General features: G+C 41.7%; 1 protein-coding gene across 1 annotated transcript; it reads right to left on the bottom strand.

The window, feature by feature from the left end:
• Positions 1–1,180: 1,180 nt before the first annotated feature.
• On the bottom strand, positions 1,181–20,713 carry LOC139472313 (all-trans-retinol 13,14-reductase-like). Its single transcript, XM_071254759.1, has 12 exons — positions 20,419–20,713; positions 17,155–17,337; positions 14,630–14,739; positions 12,753–12,884; positions 10,178–10,382; positions 9,367–9,564; positions 7,787–7,909; positions 7,060–7,180; positions 5,999–6,129; positions 5,679–5,845; positions 4,596–4,755; positions 1,181–1,986 (listed from the first exon to the last, which is right to left on the bottom strand). Exons 1-12 carry the CDS (start codon positions 20,630–20,632, stop codon positions 1,841–1,843), a joined length of 1,890 nt encoding a protein of 629 aa, XP_071110860.1. The 5' UTR covers positions 20,633–20,713; the 3' UTR covers positions 1,181–1,840.
• Positions 20,714–20,735: the final 22 nt, after the last annotated feature.

The raw sequence follows: 20,735 nt of genomic DNA on the forward strand, positions 1-20,735 counted from the left end.
ACATAATAAAAAAATATATTTTTATGTTTAATTTATTTCTTTTCCACCTGCTTTTTAGTAGGTGCAGCGGCCGTGAAACGAAACATAAAAAAGGTATGGCCTTACGGGACTAAGTAGGGCTTTCCAATCTTTAAAAGGGGAAGTGAATGGCAGCGTCTCGCATCACCGAACAGTCTTTCAGTACATTGAAACCCGCAGTGATGCAGGTCGTATACATTTACCAGTTTGGTAAAATCACAAGCACATCTGTGGGCAGATCAAGATTCATAATCAGGGGGAAATACAGGACAGAAACCAACTAAGGGAGACAACTCTGCAACTAAATTTGGGGGAAATATGCCATCCTTATGAAGAAACTAAATTGTATGGATGGAATGTGAAACACAATTCATACTGACCTGTACAACGTCCCAACACTGCTGACATCGTAGCCTGGTGTTATGGGCAGACAACTCTTGGTGGGTTCATGGACACCAATGGACACGCTACTACTATGTCTTAACACAATTTTATGAATTGCAGCGTTCGAAGTTAAGGGGGGCCTAGAATGCTTGGGGGAATTTGAATCCAGTTTAATCTTAAATTTTAACATCCGAGGGAGACAGGGAAACTAGACTTTCCTGCCTGACTTCCAACACTGAAATGGATCCTTCATCAATTCACGGCAGGTTCATTGGAACACAGATGCTTGATTCATTACGTCACAGAAACATCTGGGATTCCTATGAAGTGCATGGCTAGATCTAGACACAGTGGGAATTGTTGTTTTTTAATTGAAAAATGGGATACGGTATTTAATTTTTTTTAATTATCTAAAAGTGTTTATTTAAACATTGTATCTTAACACTGCATTAAGTGCAATAATGTTAAACCAAACATCAATGCTTCTTCCTCCATAGCAGTCCTGTTACTGTAAACCACGGTTATAACGAACACGCTTATAACGAACTGACGGATATAACGAACTTACTTTTTAATTCCGGACTATTTGCTGTAGTTATGCTTTGTATATGTTTATAACGAACTACTGTTATAACAAACTAAAATTACAAGATTGACACAATTTTATGGATAACAACTTCTTTAATACTGTAAAAAGCGACGTTTCGGTATAGATCCTTATACCGTTGTCAAGCAAGACTTCGTTATAAGGATCTATACCGAAACGTTGCTTTTTACAGTATTAAAGAAGTTGTTATCCATAAAATTGTGTCAATCTTGTCATCCGCCAACTTCTAAGTAATGCCTATCAAACAAGTTAAACTACAATTAGTAGTCCGTTTGAGTTATAACCGTAGTTTACTGTATTAGTGAAACACAAGTCACCTCAACCAAGTCATCACATTAGTCATAACCATGTTAACATGAATTCGGAATATTAACAGAAAATTTAAGAATGCAGCAAAAGCTAAAAACACTAAATTTAAATATAGATCAATTATTACTTATAATGTTGCATATGCAATATAAAAGGATGAATTAATATGCACATTTTGATGTTGCAATGTCTGCTCGGTATTTCTGACAAAGAAACACTGCTATTTGTAACACCTCAAAATAAATCTTAAACAAACTCATTATTACATTAATGAGCTATTAAAAAACATTATTAGGATTCACATGTTTCCCAAGTCTGTAAAAAAATTGAAAAAGGCTAACAGTGTTCGTTAATCATAGTTCATTGTCCAAACCATTGTGTAGAATTGTCATGTAAATCCCTGAAAGTTTTATACAACAAATGCGTCAATCATCCATAAGACAACACTTGTTCCTGAGGCCGATTCGTCTCACAATGGATAAAATCACAGGAAAGACACTGGGGTGAAACATTGGCCATGACCTAATTCACTTTCTTCTGAGGCTGCTTGTTGAGAGTCTTGCGCAGACGCTCAATGTCGTTGATGATGTTGCGGTTGAGGATGGATCCTGCACACAACATTCCCCCGAGGATGGCACTGACGAAGCCGCACATGTACACATCTTGGCCTGGACAAGAAACAAATTTGTCAATTTTACATTCAGTTGTATATTTTATTTATTGTATATTATACTTATCCAATTTCACACTATGCATTTCTTCGTTCTTTCAAACCTTATGTGGAAACATGCTTGAACAAAGTTTCCAGAATCTAAAAAAACATTTCGCCCGGACACATCCCAGCATCACCATGGCCACCACCCCAACAAATGAGTTACACACTGTAATCCTGTGCGTTGGGATCTTACACAATATGACTACCACTGCCACATCATTTTCTTTCTTAGAGGTGACAGGCTAGAGAGGCTGTGATGCAGGGATGGTTGGCAGGCATATTGCGTGTGATTCGTAAATTTTACAGTAAATTGTATTTTTATATACTTATCCTATTCAAGTAAAAATTACAAATATTTAAACTTATCTTATCTCACACTTTGCATTTATCCCACGGTTGGAAGGTGAGGTGCAGATACCCGTGCCTGTTGAGACTACAATCGTGAGACCGACACGAGGAGTGAGTGAGTGAGTATGGTTTTACGCTGCTTTTAGCAATATTCCAGCAATATCACGGTGGGGGACACCAGAAATGGGCTTCACACATTGTACCCATGTCGGGAATCAAACCCGGGTCTTCGGCATGACGAGCTAATGCTTTAACCACTAGGCTACCCGACCGCCCCCCCCGACCGCCCCCCGACCGCCCCCCGACACGAGGAAGCAGGTAAACAGTGATACAAATAAAAGATAACAATAAAACTTGGTGTACCACTTATAACCTATCTAGCGTTGGTCTCCAGCCAATCAGTTCTACAAGACAGACAACACCACTATCTCGGACAGACAACACCACTATCTCGGACAGACAACACCACTATCTCGGACAGACAACACCACTATCTCGGACAGACAACACCACTATCTCGGACAGACAATAGTGTGTGCCAGCTTGGAATCTCTTTTAATGCTTCGTCAAAGCTGTCAATCACGCCTGAGAAATTGAAGCAAGCTAAGACGAGAAGAGGAACAATCAACAACATCCACAAGGGGACCATCAAACCAGTACCAAGACAGCACATGCCTAAAGCGGGACACTGCCAAAACAATCATGCCTTGTGGCACCTACGATGTTGAAGACGGGTGGGGGGGATATCGATTCCAGCTGTGTGGACAATCGTCATAGTGGTGATCCCGAGACGAAAGCAGACGGGTGGGGGGGGGTGGGGGGGGTGGGGGGGGGGGGGGGGTATCGATTCCATCTGTGTGGACAATCGTCATAGTGGTGACGAAAGCAGCAAGTCATGTTGCAAGTCAAGTCACGATGCCGACGATCCGAGTAACTTGGGGAAGAAGAGCGATACCGAGACGATGATTGAATAGAGGTAACATAGGAATCCTCCTCCCAATGTCGGTGATCATCATGTCGAACAGGAGAGATCCGTGTAAATCTGCAGCACAATCAGGAGGTCTATCAGTAGAACGTCGATCCCGAGCAGGTCAATCCCCAGACGTCGATTGTGAAAGTCTCGATCCTCAGAGTGTTGATCCCTTGACCTGGAATGTCGATCTTCCGATGAGTGATTCCTTGAATGGCAAATCGGCAAGGAAGCATGGCGATCCTTGTCGGAAGCACAAGACTGATCCCGGCTGTGCTGCTTCTCAGTTGAAGTAGAGGGTGAACTCACACGATCAGACCTAGGCGATCGATTTGGCAGCGACTGTGTCCTGAGACGAAGCGGTACAGCACAAACTGGAACATCGCCTGGGGGAGCGGACGACAACAAGAGATTGGCAGCTGACAGTCAGGGAGCGCAAGGAAGGAAGGTAAAGACAGTCAAGGCTGGCTGGGACAATCCATCTTTAGAGAGCACGATATGGTTGTCTGAGTCTGCAGACTGCTCCAATGTCGCCTTGGACACGGGCACTTGAACATCGTCAGAAGAAAGAAGAAATGTAGAGTGTGAGGTTGGCTAAGTTAAAAAAATTCACTATTACCCAATCAGTTGGAATGAAGCCTCGATGCTGATTGGCTTATTACAAAGTTCACCTGACACGACATCCTATGGAGCATTTGTCACAATTTCGCACAGAGAATTTGTTCTAAGCAGATGTTCTTCTCATATCCTTTCTGCAAATGTAGGAGTGTTGTATGTATCTAGTTTGACCGTAAACATCTGTGTGAAATTAAGTTTACATCTACGTGACCTTGAGTCTACATGACATTGCATCTACATCTACATGATATTAAGTCTACATGACCTTGAGTCTACGTGACCTTCAGTCTACATGACATCTAGTCTACATCTACATGACCTTGAGTCTATGTGACCTTGTGTCTATGTGACATTGCTTCTACATCTACGTGACCTTGAGTCTACGTGACATCTAGTCTACATCTACATGACCTTGAGTCTACGTGACCTTGTGTCTATGTGACATTACATCAACATTTACATGGCCTTGAATCTACGTGACATCTAGTCTACATCTACATGACCTTGAGTCTACGTGACCTTGTGTCTATGTGACATTACATCAACATTTACATGGCCTTGAGTCTACGTGACATCTAGTTTACATCTACATGACCTTGAGTCTACGTGACATGAGTGCTGTGTACCTGTCATGTAGAGCCCTGGTATTCCGGTCGCCGGCCGCATGTTGATGGACGTCTCGGCAGAGAGTCGCTTCAGACCATGGTTCATGCCATACATCTCCCCCAGGGGCGCTCCCAGGTAGTGCTTGTTGGTCACCGGCGTCCCCACCTCCATGTACTCCAGCTGCACATGCACAGAGAGGCAGAAGTAGTGGAATAAAACCAAACATCCAAGGTTTGGACATCACAGGTATTATGAAAAACTATTTAACACCATTTTTTTAACAATGTTTCACATTATTATAGTTTGTTTGTTAAAGGGAGCAAAGTGACTGTTACCATAATAAGCACCTATGGCACTCTCAAAATTAGTGCGTGAGTTTAAGTTAATGCCGCTTTTAACAGTATTCCAGTTATATCGCGGTTTGTCAGCTTAAGGTGGGAGGAAAACCCCCAAATGATGCAAGTCTTAGACGTTTACCACTTCTGTGAAACCCATGAACACAGGTATGGTGCTGATAAACCTAGAAACATAATCAGGGCAAACCGGGATTCGAACCCACAATCATAGGTTCCTGGCATGCCCAAGGGACGCATTTTTGCACAGCGAATCGTGGCGCCTTAGACAACTGGGCCACCCGTGCCAAATCTCAAAATTAGAAAAGGGAGGCGCTTATTAGAATGCAATCTGGGTTAAAAAACAGGATCTGTGTTCGTATTTTACCCCTTGGAGATATATGTCTCTTACAAATAATACTATGTGCATGCTTAGCAAATACCGCCGTGGGTGCTTATTAGAGCGGGGCGCTAATTACGTCGAATACAGTAACCTTCTAACACCATCAGCTTGGAATGCATACTCCCCAAGTATGAATGAAAAGTCGAGTGCACCATTGACTGTGGTTTTATACTCCACAGGGAGCTGAGAATGAAAAATCACAGGCACCCTGATCCATTGACTGTGGTTGTATACTCCTCAGGGAGCTGAGAATGAAAAATCACAGGCACCCTGATCCTTTGACCAGGGTAATAATAAGGTGGCACTTTGAGCCTACATTGCATATGGAGTCCTGAGATTTACAAGTGGACTATCATAGACCTTCTTACCTGTCCGTCCAGTTGAGGGAAGAGAGACACAGTTTGCTTCCACATCTGTCGGCCAATGGCCATCTTCAGCTCCTCGTAGCGCTCGCCACGGTGACGGTCACGCCCCTCCTTCCACTCCGAGAACCACTCCCACTTGGCGATAGTGATCAGCAGAACCACGCTCTTACCTGAACAAACATCATCACAAGATTAATTCCACAACAACAAAATGATGTATAGGATCATCAGACAATTATGGATAAATTACAGCACATTCTGTGCCTAGAAAATTGTTAACCTGGAATGTCAGAGGAGGGAGGGAGGGAGGGGGGGCTACTCACCTGGAAAGCGGGTATCCCAAGACGGGTCTTTAGCTGCAGGGAATGAGATGTAGATTAGGGGCACTTCAGAATTTGCAGCATCTTCGACGCTTTGATTCATGAAGTCTCCGACCGAGCCGTCAATGTCAGTGCTGTGACAACATGAATATAGCTATGTTAGTATCTGCTGGGAGATAGGCCTATACATGAGTGAGTGAGTGAGTTGGGTTTAACGCCGCTTTATACAGTAATCCAGTTCTATCACGGCGTGTCAGCGTAATGTGGGAGGAAAGCCCGAAGTGAAGCATGATGTTCTTCACTTTGGTGAAACCCATAAGCACTGAGTTCTCGGTTCACAGGTAACCCAGCTCCCCACTGACAACACAGTATGTTTATCTCCAAATTATACTAGGTACTATAATCTTATTGTCAAATCTGGGCTTCCAAAACACACCGGCTTGTAATTGATGCCAGGTCAAACATGCTGTGGGACACCAGGAACCCGTTCCGCAAGCTATCTTAGTGCTAAGTTGGTTGTAACTCCCATACTTTATCATAGGCTTGCGATCAGCATAGCGTTAAGATCATTCATGGAACAGGGCCTGGGTCTCTAGTGCTGTGGTTCATAATGGCTGCTACCTGCACTTTGTGTAACTGTAGAATTCAGGATTAAGTAGGGTCGTGAGTTGGAACAAGGTACCCTAATGACAGAAGCTTGTGTGAGATCTTTAAGGTACGTCAGTCCCAGGCCTCGTGTTAACGTATAGGGCTTACAGTGGTAGCACTAAGAAGGTTTTATGAAATGCAGCCCCAGAACGAAAGGAGAGTCACTTTCATGGAGGGGTTTCCAGCAGAGCAAAGGGAGCTAACTCCTCAGAAATGTCAACACCATTTACACTTGATTCATTAATTTTTAAAACTTGCAGTGTTTGAATTTAAGAGGTTCTATCTTAGCTCTAAAATTTGGGGTGTCCAGATTCAAATACCATTCAAATATCAGTTCTCAAGGACACCAGACCCCTTCAATTTCAAACACTGCATTGATACAAGTGTGACCTGGGAGTTCAAGGACAGTGGCTGACCTTGTGTACGCCCAGTAGTTGCTGGCCTTCATGTTGAGGTCGGACGGGCTGCCGGACAGGCCGCAGAAGGCCGTCATGCAGGACACCCCCGGCCCGAGCTGGTCCACCAGATTGTAGTAACCTGCAGACACACATTGCTCAGTCAGTTCTGTTTGTTTGTTTGTTTGTTTGTTATGTTTAATGCCGAAATCAGCAATATTCCAGCTATATGACAACGGTCTGTAATTAATCGAGTCTGGACCAGACAATCCTGCGATTGACATTATGAGCATCGATCAATGCAATTGGGGCACAATGACATGCATCAACCAAGTCAGCTTGCCTGACCACCCGATCCCGTTAGACGCCTCTTATGACAAACATTGGTGCATGAAGACAATCTTAACCCGATACATATAATACATATCTCTATGATATGGTGACAATATGATACAATATCCCAATGACTTGACACTTGACATGAACAGTAACCCAATTAAACAAGATTGAGTAGAGTCATTTGTCTAAAACTGTGGCTGAAGGCCTTTAGTGAATACTAGTCAGAAATAGTACCGGTACATTAAAAGTTATGTTAATAGCAATTTACATGTATTGTCTTGTATCGATACACGCTTACCATACATATACTTGTATTGTTTTGTATTGATACAAGACTCTCTTCATTTTGACACAGTTGACTTTCATCAGTATTAATACTATTCCTAGTAGTTATGCCTTTGTAACTCACAAGATTTCTCTGCAATCTCCTTCGGGATCAGCGTCTTGAAGGTGTTGCGCGCTCCCGCATCAGAGATCACCTGTTTGGCAAATACGTCCACCTCCCCCGAAGCACTGCTGGTGACACGGACACCTTCGCACAAAGAAACGAGTGAGTAAAGGAGTGAAAGTCCGCAAGGTTAATGTTCGAGGTTTTCAGGAATCATTCTTCAAATACTGGAACATGAAGAACTGTTTCACCAACGCTGATATCCTCACAAATCAGTACAAACTTATTGATGTCATTTTCGATCTAGGACTTGCTCAAAGGTAAATGTTCCCTTGAAGTTTGACAATACAGCCTTTTCTGCTAATTGTAGCCATACTTATGTATTTTATCAAGCTTTGCGCAACAGGTGCAAGAAAGATAAAGGCTACCTGTGGGTAATGTCAATATGCCTGATAGGCTCCGTACCAGCATCGTATTGTATTGCCTTCCATAAGTTGGTAGGAAAACATTACCAGTGGGCCAAATTCATGATTATCCACCCATTATCTGTACCCTACAAACCCACAGGTTCTGAAAGGACTTGTGAGATCATTGATCATCTTAGGGAAACAACTCTCACATGGGGAGCCACACTAACACAGGTTATGTACCCCCTGAACCTCATGGATCATCTAAGGGAAACAACTCTCACATGGGGAGCCACACTAACACAGGTTATGTACCCCCTGAACCTCATGGATCATCTAAGGGAAACAACTCTCACATGGGGAGCCACACTAACACAGGTTATGTACCCCCTGAACCTCATGGATCATCTAAGGGAAACAACTCTCACATGGGGAGCCACACTAACACAGGTTATGTACCCTCTGAACCTCATGGATCATCTAAGGGAAACAACTCTCACATGGGGAGCCACACTAACACAGGTTATGTACCCCCTGAACCTCATGGATCATCTAAGGGAAACAACTCTCACATGGGGAGCCACACTAACACAGGTTATGTACCCTCTGAACCTCATGGATCAACTTAGGGAAACAACTCTCACATGGGGAGCCACACTAACACAGGTTATGTACCCCCTGAACCTCATGGATCATCTAAGGGAAACAACTCTCACAAGGGGAGCCACACTAACACAGGTTATGTACCCTACGAACCTCATGGATCATCTAAGGGAAACAACTCTCACAAGGGGAGCCACACTAACACAGGTTATGTACCCTCTGAACCTCATGGATCATCTAAGGGAAACAATTCTCACATGGGGAGCCACACTAACACAGGTTATGTACCCTTCAAACCCATGTGTTCTGAATGGAGCTGTAAGATTACAGATCATCTAAGGGAAACAACTCTCACAAGGGGGGGCCACCCTAACATAGCTTTTAGGACCCATAAACCCACGTTTTCTGAATGGAGCTGTAAGATCACAGATCATCTAAGGGTAACAACTCTGCACACACCACACCACCAATGTCCCTAACACAGGTTCTAAGCCCTATAAACCAAATTACTCTTTCAGACTGACCCCTTGTCAATTATTATCACCTTTTTCCAAAGAAAATCTGTAAATACAAACAAATAAGTCATCTCACCTATAGCTTTGCCTTTGTCATTGAAGAGGATGCTTGTGACAGGAGCGTTGACCAAAACCTTGCTGCCGTACTTCTCAATTGCTCGGACCAGGTGCAACGTGATCTCGCTGGTGCCGCCCTCGGGGTAGTACGCCCCCTTGCGGTAATGGTCCACAAGCATGGAGTGCATCGCGAAGGGAGCCTCGCTCGGCAGGAGCCCTGCACACCGGGACAAATCGGTAATTTATCTTATCTTTTTTTTTCTTTTTTTTATTCTGCACTGAGCAATATATAAATATAAATAATCAAGTTTAGACCAGACAATCCAGTGATCAATATCAAGCATTGATCCATGTGTTGGGGTATGATTACATGCAATCAACCCAAATCATTGTCGCCTCTTTAGACCAGCATTGTTGATCTGTTCTAACCCAGACTCCTCAGATTGGGATGATACGATGACATGCATCCACCAAGTCAGCGAGTCTGACCACCCAATCCCGTCAGTCTCTTCTGGCAAGCATGGGTTGCTGTTGACCTATTCTACCCTGGATCTTCTTCGAAGTCAACAGTGAATGTTAAGATTTATGTTCAGATTTAGACTCAGACTTGTATATTTCAAGAAATTTCTTTCAATTTCTTATGCAGATATCAATAAGAAGAAGAAGAAGCAATTTTTTCTTATGACTGAATAATGATCATCCTACAAGAAATTGACAAATCCAAGATAAAAATGTTTTCCTATCCTCGTAGTCGCCCTAGTCACAAATTATGACAAAAATACCTCCCAAATAATTCTACACAAGCCAGGAGACGACAGGGAAGACATTACCGTAGTCGCCGAGGATGTAGGACAGGACTGCCCGCAGTTCCTTGTTAGACGTCACACCATCGAGGACGCTCTTCAGGGATGTGTTGGCGTACTTGAAGAAGCCACCAAAGAACAAATTGAACAGGCCCGTTGCCACTAGCAACCTAGCAAGCCACTTTGGCAGCATTTTCAGGACCACTGGGCCGGCATTCCCTTTCTGTGCAGTCTGGCGAAACAACCAATTAGTGACATTCTTCACAACCAGCTAATGAGATTCTTCACAACCAGTTAATGACTTTCTTCACACCCAGTTAATGACATTCTTCACAACCAATTAACATGATTCTTCACAACCAATTAACATGATTCTTCACAACCAATAAATGAGATTCTTCATAACCAATCAATGACATTCTTCACAACCAGTTAATGACATTTTTTACAACCAGTTAATGACATTCTTCACAATCAATTAACATGATTGTCCACAACCAATTAACGAGGATCTTTACAACCATTACACATGATTCTTCACAACCAATCAATGACATTCTTTACAACCAATTAATGAGATTCTTCACAACCAATTAATGACATTCTTCACAACCAATTTACATGATTCTTCACAACCAATTAACGAGATTCTTCACAACCAATCAATTACATTCTTCACAACCAATTAATGACATTCTTCACAACCAATTAATGCGATTCTTTACGACCATTAAATGAGATTCTTCAGAGACAATTAATGACATTCTTCACAACCAATTAATGAGATTCTTCACAACCTATTCATGAGATTCTTTACGACCATTAAATGAGATTCTTCACAACCAATTAATGAGATTCTTCACAAACAAATCAATAAATTCTTCACAACCAATCAATCACATTCTTCACAACCAATTAATGAGATTCTTTACGACCATTAAATGAGATTCTTCAGAGCCAATTAATGACATTCTTCACAACCAATTAATGAGTTTCTTCACAACCAATTAATGACATTCTTCACAATCAATTAATGACACTCTTCACAACCAATTAATGCGATTCTTTACAACCATTAAATGAGATTCTTCAGAGCCAATTAATGACATTCTTCACAACCAATTAATGACATTCTTCACAACCAATTAATGACATTCTTCACAACCAATTAATGACAATCTTCACAACCAATTAATGACATTCTTCACAACCAATCAATGCGATTCTTTACGACCATTAAATGAGATTCTTCACAACCAATTAATGACATTCTTCACAACCAATTAATGCGATTCTTTACGACCATTAAATGAGATTCTTCAGAACCAATTAATGAGATTCTTCACAAACAATCAAAGAGATTCTTCACAACCAATCAATGACATTCTTCACAACCAATCAATGACATTCTTCACAACCAATTAATGCGATTCTTTAAGACCATTAAATGAGATTCTTCACAACCATTAAATGAGATTCTTCACAAACAATCAATGACATTCTTTACAACCAATCAATGGCATTCTTCACAACCAATTAATGCGATTCTTTACCACCATTAAATGAGATTCTTAACAACCAATTAATGACATTCTTCACAACCAATCAATGACATTCTTCACAACCAATCAATGACATTCTTCACAACCAATTAATGCGATTCTTTACGACCATTAAATGAGATTCTTCACAACCAATCATTGACATTCTTCATAACCAATCAATGACATTCTTCACAACCAATTAATAACTTTCAGTTTTGTACAGTGTCATACAGTTCATTACCTTCACGACTGCCCTGTACACTGTCATACAGTATCATACAGTATCATACAGTGTCATACAGTTCATTACCTTTACGGCTGCCCTGTACACTGTCATACAGTATCATATGGTATATACAGTGTCATACAGTGACATACAGTTCATTACCTTTACGGCTGCCCTGTACACTGTCATACAGTATCATATGGTTTCATACAGCGTCATACAGTGTCATACAGTTCATTACCTTCACGACTGCCCTGTACACTGTCATACAGTATCATATGGTTTCATACAGCATCATACAGTTCATTACCTTCACGACTGCCTTGTACACTGTCATACAGTATCATATGGTTTCATACAGCATCATACAGTTCATTACCTTCACGACTGCCCTGTACACTGTCATACAGTATCATACAGCATCATACAGTGTCATACAGTGTCATACAGTTCATTACCTTCACGACTGCCCTGTACACTGTCATACAGTATCATATGGTTTCATACAGCGTCATACAACGTCATACAGTTCATTACCTTCACGACAGCCCTGTACACTGTCATACAGTATCATATGGTTTCATACAGCGTCATACAGCGTCATACAGTTCATTACCTCCACGGCTGCCCTGTACAGTGTCATACAGTATCATATGGTTTCATACAGCGTCATACAGTTCATTACCTTTACGGCTGCCCTGTACAGTGTCATACAGTATCTTATGGTTTCATACAGCGTCATACAGTTCATTACCTTCACAACTGCCCTGTACACTGTCATACAGTATCATATGGTATATACAGCGTCATACAGTGTCATACAGTTCATTACCTTCACGACTGCCCTGTACTTGTTAATGGCCTCCGTCTCCCCGGGGAACATAGAGTGTAGGTTTTCATAGTACTGCTCGCGCCCTGACTTCATTGGGTACAGCTTGGCCTTCTCGGGGGGACCCAGCGCCACCTGTTCACAGAACATGTAACTACAGCTAAAAACACAACAGTACTGCTCGCCCTGTCTTCATCCTTACTTGGTACTCCAACTTTTAAATGGCTATCAAAACAGTTGAAATCTTCTGGGTATGTTGTCAATTCTACCGGAGCTGGTCGTTACCATGGTTACTGGCGTTGTATTGTCCATGGCATTTTTCTTTGGACTTCTAAACGATGCAGGTCATGTTAACGATGCAGGTCATGTTAACGATGCAGGTCATGTTAACGATGCAGGTCATGTTAACCTACTGAGCACAGGTGAGGACAAACCAAGAATTATAATCAGGGCAACTGGGATTCAAACCCACAATCAAAGAATTCTGGCAGGTATTCAGTGAGTGTGTGAGTTGGGTTTAACGCCGCTTTTAACAGTATTCCAGTTATATCACGGCGCGTCAGCTTAATGTGGGAGGAAAGCCCGAAGTGATGCAGGTCTAAGACGTTTACCACTTCGGTGAAACCCATGAGCACGGTAATGGTGCTGACAAACCTAGAAACATAAATGGGGCGAACCGGGATTCGAACCCACAATCATAGGTTTCTGGTATGCCCAAGTGACGCAACTCTGCACAGCGAATCGCGGCGCCTTAGACGACTGGGCCACCCGTGCCCCCTGGCAGGTATTCAACTCTGCACAACACATTGCAGTTGTTCATAACCCCAAACAAGCGTGTTATATTTAAGAGAGCCCAGGTAAATTCAACAAGATAAGTTATGTCAATTTTTGTTTGTTTGTTTGTTTAACGCCACACTCAGCAATATTCCAGCTATTCGACGGCAGTCTGTAAATAGTCAAGTCGGGACCAGACAATTCCAATGATTGACATCATGTGCATCAATCCACCCAATTGGGATACGATGACATACATTAACCACGTCAGTGAGCCTGACCACTTGATCCTGTTAATCACGACAAATCTTACGACAAACATAGTCGCCTTTTATGGCAAGCATGGGTTGCTGAGGACCTATTCAACCCAGGATCTTCATGGGTCCAATATTTGCGCTGGAACCTGTAGAAAATGTTCAAGGATATTTTGATGCAATAAATCAACACTTGATCAGCAATCAAGCCTGCGTCTTCAGCGTGACAAGCAAACGCTATAACCACTAGGTTACCCGACCTCCCCTAATATGGGATGAAAGCCCAAAGTGGTGCAGGTATCAGACTTTTAGCACTTTGGTGAAACCCTCAAGCACGGGCATGGTGCTGGCAGGACTTGTAACAATCAGAGGAAGCAGTACTCAAACCCACGACCAATGGTTTCTGGCAAACCCAAGCAATGCAAATCTGCACAGCGAACTGACGGGTTGGCAATTGGGGCGCCTGTACCCCCAAGGCTCTGGATGAGATGATACTCACTTAGACCACCTGACCACTTGATCTCCACTTGATCCCCATGGTAGCCATATCTTATGACAATCCCATTTGGGATCTGGGGCGGTCGGGTAACCTAGTGGTTAAAGCGTTCGCTCGTCACACCGAAAACCTGGGTTCGACTCTCGACATGGGTACAACATGTGAAGCCCATGTCTGGAATCCCCTGCCTTGATATTACTTGCATATTGCTACAAGCAGCATAAAATCAAACCCGTATTTCGGATCTATCTCACTAGGAATCCTTGCAGAAGTCTCAGAGACTACCAATAACTATCTGGAATCCCAGTTAACAGACATCCCTGGCCCATGGCTCGTATCGTCCTTGTCAAACTTACCACATCAAAAGCATCATCCAGCGGCACCCACTGCAGCTGGCCCTCGGTCAGCTGGTCAACAGCTGTGGACAGCATGCTCCGGCCATCCATGTCCCCAACGTAGTGGATACCTGGACACACAAGGTGACATCACAACCTGATACAGCATGACATGCTTTCTAAGTTCATGACATCACCCACAAGAAAAAAGGTAACAACTACAAACTGCAGTTTAAATATTGTAGAGAATGAGGTATTTATTATTAGTGAGTGAGTGAGTTGGGATTAATGCTGCCTTGAATTCCATTTATTTTTGTTTGTTTGTTTTAGCCTGTCGACACACAGGAGGAGGTAATATTCGTTTGTTTTGTTTTGTTTGTTTGTTGATTAATGCCGCACTCAGCAATATTCCAGCTATATAATATCGAGTCTTGACCAGACAATCCAGTGATTGGCATCATGAGCATCGATCCACGCAATTGGGATATGATGACATGCATCAACCAAGTCAACGAGCCTAACCACTCGATCGCATTAGTTGCCTCCTACAACAAGCATAGTTGCCTTTTACGGCAGGCATGGGTTACAGAAGACCCATTCAAACCCGGAATTTACACAAGAAGCACCAGTCAGTACGTATGACTAGCCAACGACCATTACAGCGGCCTTGAAAGGACAAGATAGATGACTTCTGAACAATGTATCATCACCTGCAAGGATGGACTGAATCAACCGTCAATGGGACGACCATCCATGTCATATTCTGGGAGGACGCTGCATTTTTGCTTTCAGAAATATTTTGTTCTTGAAAAAACTGGAAAATGTTCCCCCAGTGCTGACACGCTGCTTTTGGCAGAGATTTCTTATGAATATGGAAAGGGTTTTGTCACTTTTATATATAATGAACAAATGTTTAAGGTACAGAAAGACGTTTGGTAGCAGTGACCAAAAATATATATTGTGTCTCGAACAAAAAGATCCCCTCCTAAACCCCTAGGGACACCAGAAATGATCTTCACAAATTGTGCCCATGTCAGGAATCAAACCCGGGTCTTCGGAATGACTGGCTAACGCTTTAAGCACTTGGCTACCTGACCGCCCCTTATGGGTAATGAAGATGAAGACCATTTGGGTTATTACATTTTTCATTAAATAACCAATACTTTTTCACACAAAGTAGTGAACATTTTAAGATTTAAAAAAAATTGAAATAATGTTTTAGATGTATATAAATGTTAAAAATAAATAGGCTTGACTCGGGAAGTAAATAAGCTCAAAATTGTGTTTCGGAAATTAGCTCCTTTGTACAAATGCTGAAAAAACTTCAATGGGTATTTACGCGTGTTGATTTATACATTTGATTTTTTCATTTAATGCATGCACTTCTGTATGCAAGTTAATTGGAAGTAATTGGGTTTTGAATATTTAGGGGGGGGGGGGGGGGGGGGGGGGGTTTACAAAAATATGCTTGTTATCTGTAGCTCTGCTATAAGAGCTGAGGGAGGGTAGCTGCACTCACGGACACGGTTATGTAAACCATAAGTCCAAAGTCCAGTTGGATTTCAGAGGCCATTTACCTCCACCCCAACCTTGAGCAGACAAGGTCCAAAGTCCAAACACACATTCCACTGTCGCCAACATTATCATGCTGAGACTGCTGACTCAACAATCAATTCTTTGTACTTATTTGTACCTATTTGTATCTACAGTTTCCATAACATATAAAAGGTCAGCAAAAGGTTTTAACCTTTTTAGGCCTAACCTAAATTACTGATTCATATCTAAAATGCTGACTAATAAAACATATAAATCTGCCTCTGTCTGTTATTTTTAAATAGTTTGGAAGGTGAATTCAAACATCCTTTTCATAACATTGGGTTGTGTTGACCGACATGATTTTCAGTGTACACTGACAGCCCTTGCTACACATATGTAGACACAAAAATAAACATGTCTGCTACTAATTGTACTCGCAAATATTTCCTCCTAAATTAAACAATGAACCGAAATGCATAAATATTAATGCAATTAGTATTTTATTTTAGTTGATAGTTTATTGGATAAGCAAGGATATACCTATATAATCTAGTAACATAAATTGCATCATTTTTCGAGTCACAAAAAAACAAAACTCAAAAACAGTTTCCACTAATATATAATTCCAAGACTAGTGCTCTGACTTGTATGTATAATAGTTATTAGATAAAAGATAATTTCAAATACTTTTGGCTAACTACAATAATGGCTTGACTTCTTGATTTTACCTCTGCCTACGTGGAAAACAATACTTGTAGCCATATGGCTACTTGGTCAAAATTTAAACTTTGAGCCCTGCCTTGGGATTGTTGCGCAGTGAGTTGTGTCAGACCCAACGACCTCCCCTTTCAAATCCCTCCTCCCTGCATGTGTGGCACACCCCTCCCACCCCACACATACCCCTCCCACCCCACACATACCCCTCCACCCCACACATACCCCTCCACCCCACACATACCCATCCCACCCAATACACACACCCCTCCCAACCCACCCACATGTCAACCGACCTGTATCGAACTCGAATCCCTTCTCCCTGAAGGTGTGACAACATCCCCCGGCCTGGTCATGCTGCTCCAGGACCAAAACCCGCTTCCCCGCCTTCACCAACAGCACCGCCGCTGACAACCCCCCTGCCCCGCTGCCAATGATCACCGCATCCAACTTCTCTGGTACTTTAGTCTTCTTGAATCCTAAAACAGACATTGTAATTCAACAATGTAACTCAACATAGTATCACTTTATTTGCATCATTCAACATCAGAACTCAATCACAACATTGTAACATTGTAACTGAACCATGTGAACACTGTATCTCAGTGTAACAATCGCCCAATCCAACATCCACTATAACACAGTAGTTCAGACAAATCACATCACTGTTAATATGTCTGAGTATTAAAAAGACAAATCAATATACACATTACACAGAAAAAAGAATGTTTCACCCTAGTTGTGTGTGGAAAATCAGATGGTTTAGATACAATGGTTTAGATACAATGTCTGTTTCATGTCAAGTGTATTTGCTATTCCCAGCTAGTATACAACAGATTTATCAAGGATTCTAAACTAAGTTCTCCTGGCAAATAGGGAAAAATCTTTATTTTCTTCAATATTGGCATATCATTTTAAGCCCATATTTTCTTATATGCAGAGATATTTTAACATTGTATTTTGAGATTGCATTCAATGCAAAATAACACAAAGCATTGAAACCTCTTCCTATTTATTGGTCTTGTTATAAGATGATGATGTTTGTTATTTAACGCTGCACTCAGCAGTACTCCAGTTATACGACAGAGGTCTGTAAAAAATCAAGTCTGGACCAGACAAACCAGTGATTGACTTCATGAGCATCAATCCACGTATTTGAGATACAATGACATGCATCCACCAAGACAGCGAGCCTGACCACCTGATTCAATTAGTCACCTCTTACGACAAGCATAGTCGCCTTTTACGGCAATCATGGGTTAATGAAGAACTATTCTACACCGGATCTTCACCGGTCGTCCTGTTATAAGCATAGTCAGAGCATTTCTGGTTACTTCTACAAAGCCACAACATTGGTTATTAGTTATATATCATGATGCATATTAACATGAATTTGGAAATTTGGATGTTTACTGACATTTGCTACAGATTTAGGGCAAAATATTGGCAGGTCTAGACAAATCCCTGAGCAGGTCTTGACAAATATGGGTACAAGAGTCACCACGTAATACACACTGTGAAAAAATGATGCAACATCCATGAACACCACCTCAGTATTATATAATCATCATGATGGACATAATGAATTACTGAATTAATAAACTGGCATTGGTTCAAAATAACATTATACAGCATTACATCAACCACAGGTTGGGATTTGGGTACTGGAGCCTGAGTGATGTTATGTAACTGACACTCACATTACAGCTTCAAACACAATTCATCTTGACCCCCTCCCCCACCCGGCTTGACCCCCCACCTCACCCGGCTTCACCTGCCTGCCCGACCCAGCATGACCTCGCCATGCTGCTGTCACTATCAGACTCACACTACAGCAGCAGGGCAGTACTGATAACCTTCACCCCCCCCCCCCGGCCTGACACAGATGACCCAGTGCAATAAAGATACACTGCGATACACTTTGAGTGGGAGGAGAAACTAGTTGGAACAAGACTCACTTGTCACCTGCCACCGACATGACCAGAGGCCACAATAAATTAATTATCAGATACTTAACCATTTTCTTTCAAAAATGGGACGATGATGAGGTCGGGGGCAATATATTTATAAAATCATCTTAAATTTAAGTTGAAAATGGGGCTTTAACATCGCGTTTAACATTATTGTGATGTGTATGCACACATGTGTGTGACTGCTTGTACTAGTCCGGATTGATGCCAGTTATATAGTGCTAGCCCACTGAGATACATATTGCAGTTTAACATGAAAACCTCTACTCAGACATAGTATACTGACTCCGAGCTGACCAGTCCTTGTTTTAAGATCTTTATGCAGCTCCCAATGAAGGGTAACAACAAGTAGCATCTTTTAAAGTCTTTTAGTAAGACACAGCCAGGGATTCAAACCAGAGACCTTCCACTCTCAGGACAGACACTGTATCCACTTGACCAGAGGCATTCGAAATTTTATTTATTGATTGACATGAGCATCAATCCATGCAATTGGGATATGATGACATGCATCAACCAAGTCCTGACCACCCGATCCCGTTAGTCGCCTCTTACCATAAGCACAGTCGCATTTTATAGCAAGCATGGGCTGCTGAAGACCTATTCTAACCCGGATCTTCACAGGTGCATTTGGTAGTGAAGCAGAAAAGGATGAAAACCTAATTGTTAATTTTTTTATGGCCTAACCTAAAGACTCTGGATGATACTCTATCAAGTGCATATGCATGTACACAATTCTGAAGTATGGTGTATGGTTTCAGGAAGCTATGATGGAAGCAGTTTAGAGTAACACATATCCATATATGCTCTTAACCTCATTTATTCTAGTTAGAGTATTAATAGATCTCTCATGAGTAATTCTGCCTCTGACAACCATGATAACAATGCAGATAGAATATCGTAATTTCATTGTGATAACACTTGTCATCAGTCAGAATAGAACTGGGCTAAATAACATCGAATTGAAACGAAGGGGTTAGCTCTACAAAAGATGAATGTAATCATGCTAATAGCAATAGTATTATACTAATAGCGATCAGTTCTGATCAAAGTTGCAAGACTACTGTACGTCCCCCAAACACCCCACCCTCAAAAAAAGATATCTACTGGGAATGAGCACCTATTAAACTAGTAATCTATAATTAAAATAGGCACCGTTAGAAATTGGAAATAGTCCTTTAGTCCTTGCCAAACTGCCCAGTATCATAAGGACTGGTAGAAATTTGCCCTTCTAATGGTTTTGCTATATATATTATCATCATAAGGACTAGTGGACTGTTAGTTTCTATCACTGACAGTGCTACATATCTTTCTAATTTGTGGTAATTAATCATATTTTCATTCATAAATCATATATTTATTATGATTAATCATACTTATCATTGTTTTTTTCATAATATTTATTGATCATATATATTGACCTGCATTTCATAATGCATGTATGACTAGCCATTAAGAACACTGAGAGGGGTAACAGCTTATTGAAGATGAAAGGGGTACAATAACAATGAGAACATTGTTCTAATACACAGATAAAAAATGTGGAGACGAGCACACGGGTCTGTACAACGAACACCTGCTTCAACTTACTCTGTTTCAGCACGGCGTCTCGCACTTTGTGCTCCAAGACCAGAGGCTCGCGGGGTCGCCGGGCATCACAAGCGACGGGATTTCTTCCTGGTCTGGCACCACCGAACAACACCGATAAAGTATATATGAAGATATATATCAAAAACAGCCACAGCACAATGGAGGGATTTTTAAAAAGGTAGTCAACAAGAACATCAAGAGAAAATATATTCATCTTGATTCTTGTCCACAGAGAGCAACTAGACCTTTGGCTTATCTGAAATAAACGATATGAGGTCGCATGTCGTTACATTCCGTTAGAGTTATCTCCCCGGAAG

This window comes from Haliotis cracherodii, unplaced genomic scaffold, assembly GCF_022045235.1.
Source record: "Haliotis cracherodii isolate W230 unplaced genomic scaffold, xgHalCrac1.p SCAF_24, whole genome shotgun sequence".
Classification (NCBI taxonomy): Eukaryota; Metazoa; Mollusca; class Gastropoda; order Lepetellida; family Haliotidae; genus Haliotis; species Haliotis cracherodii.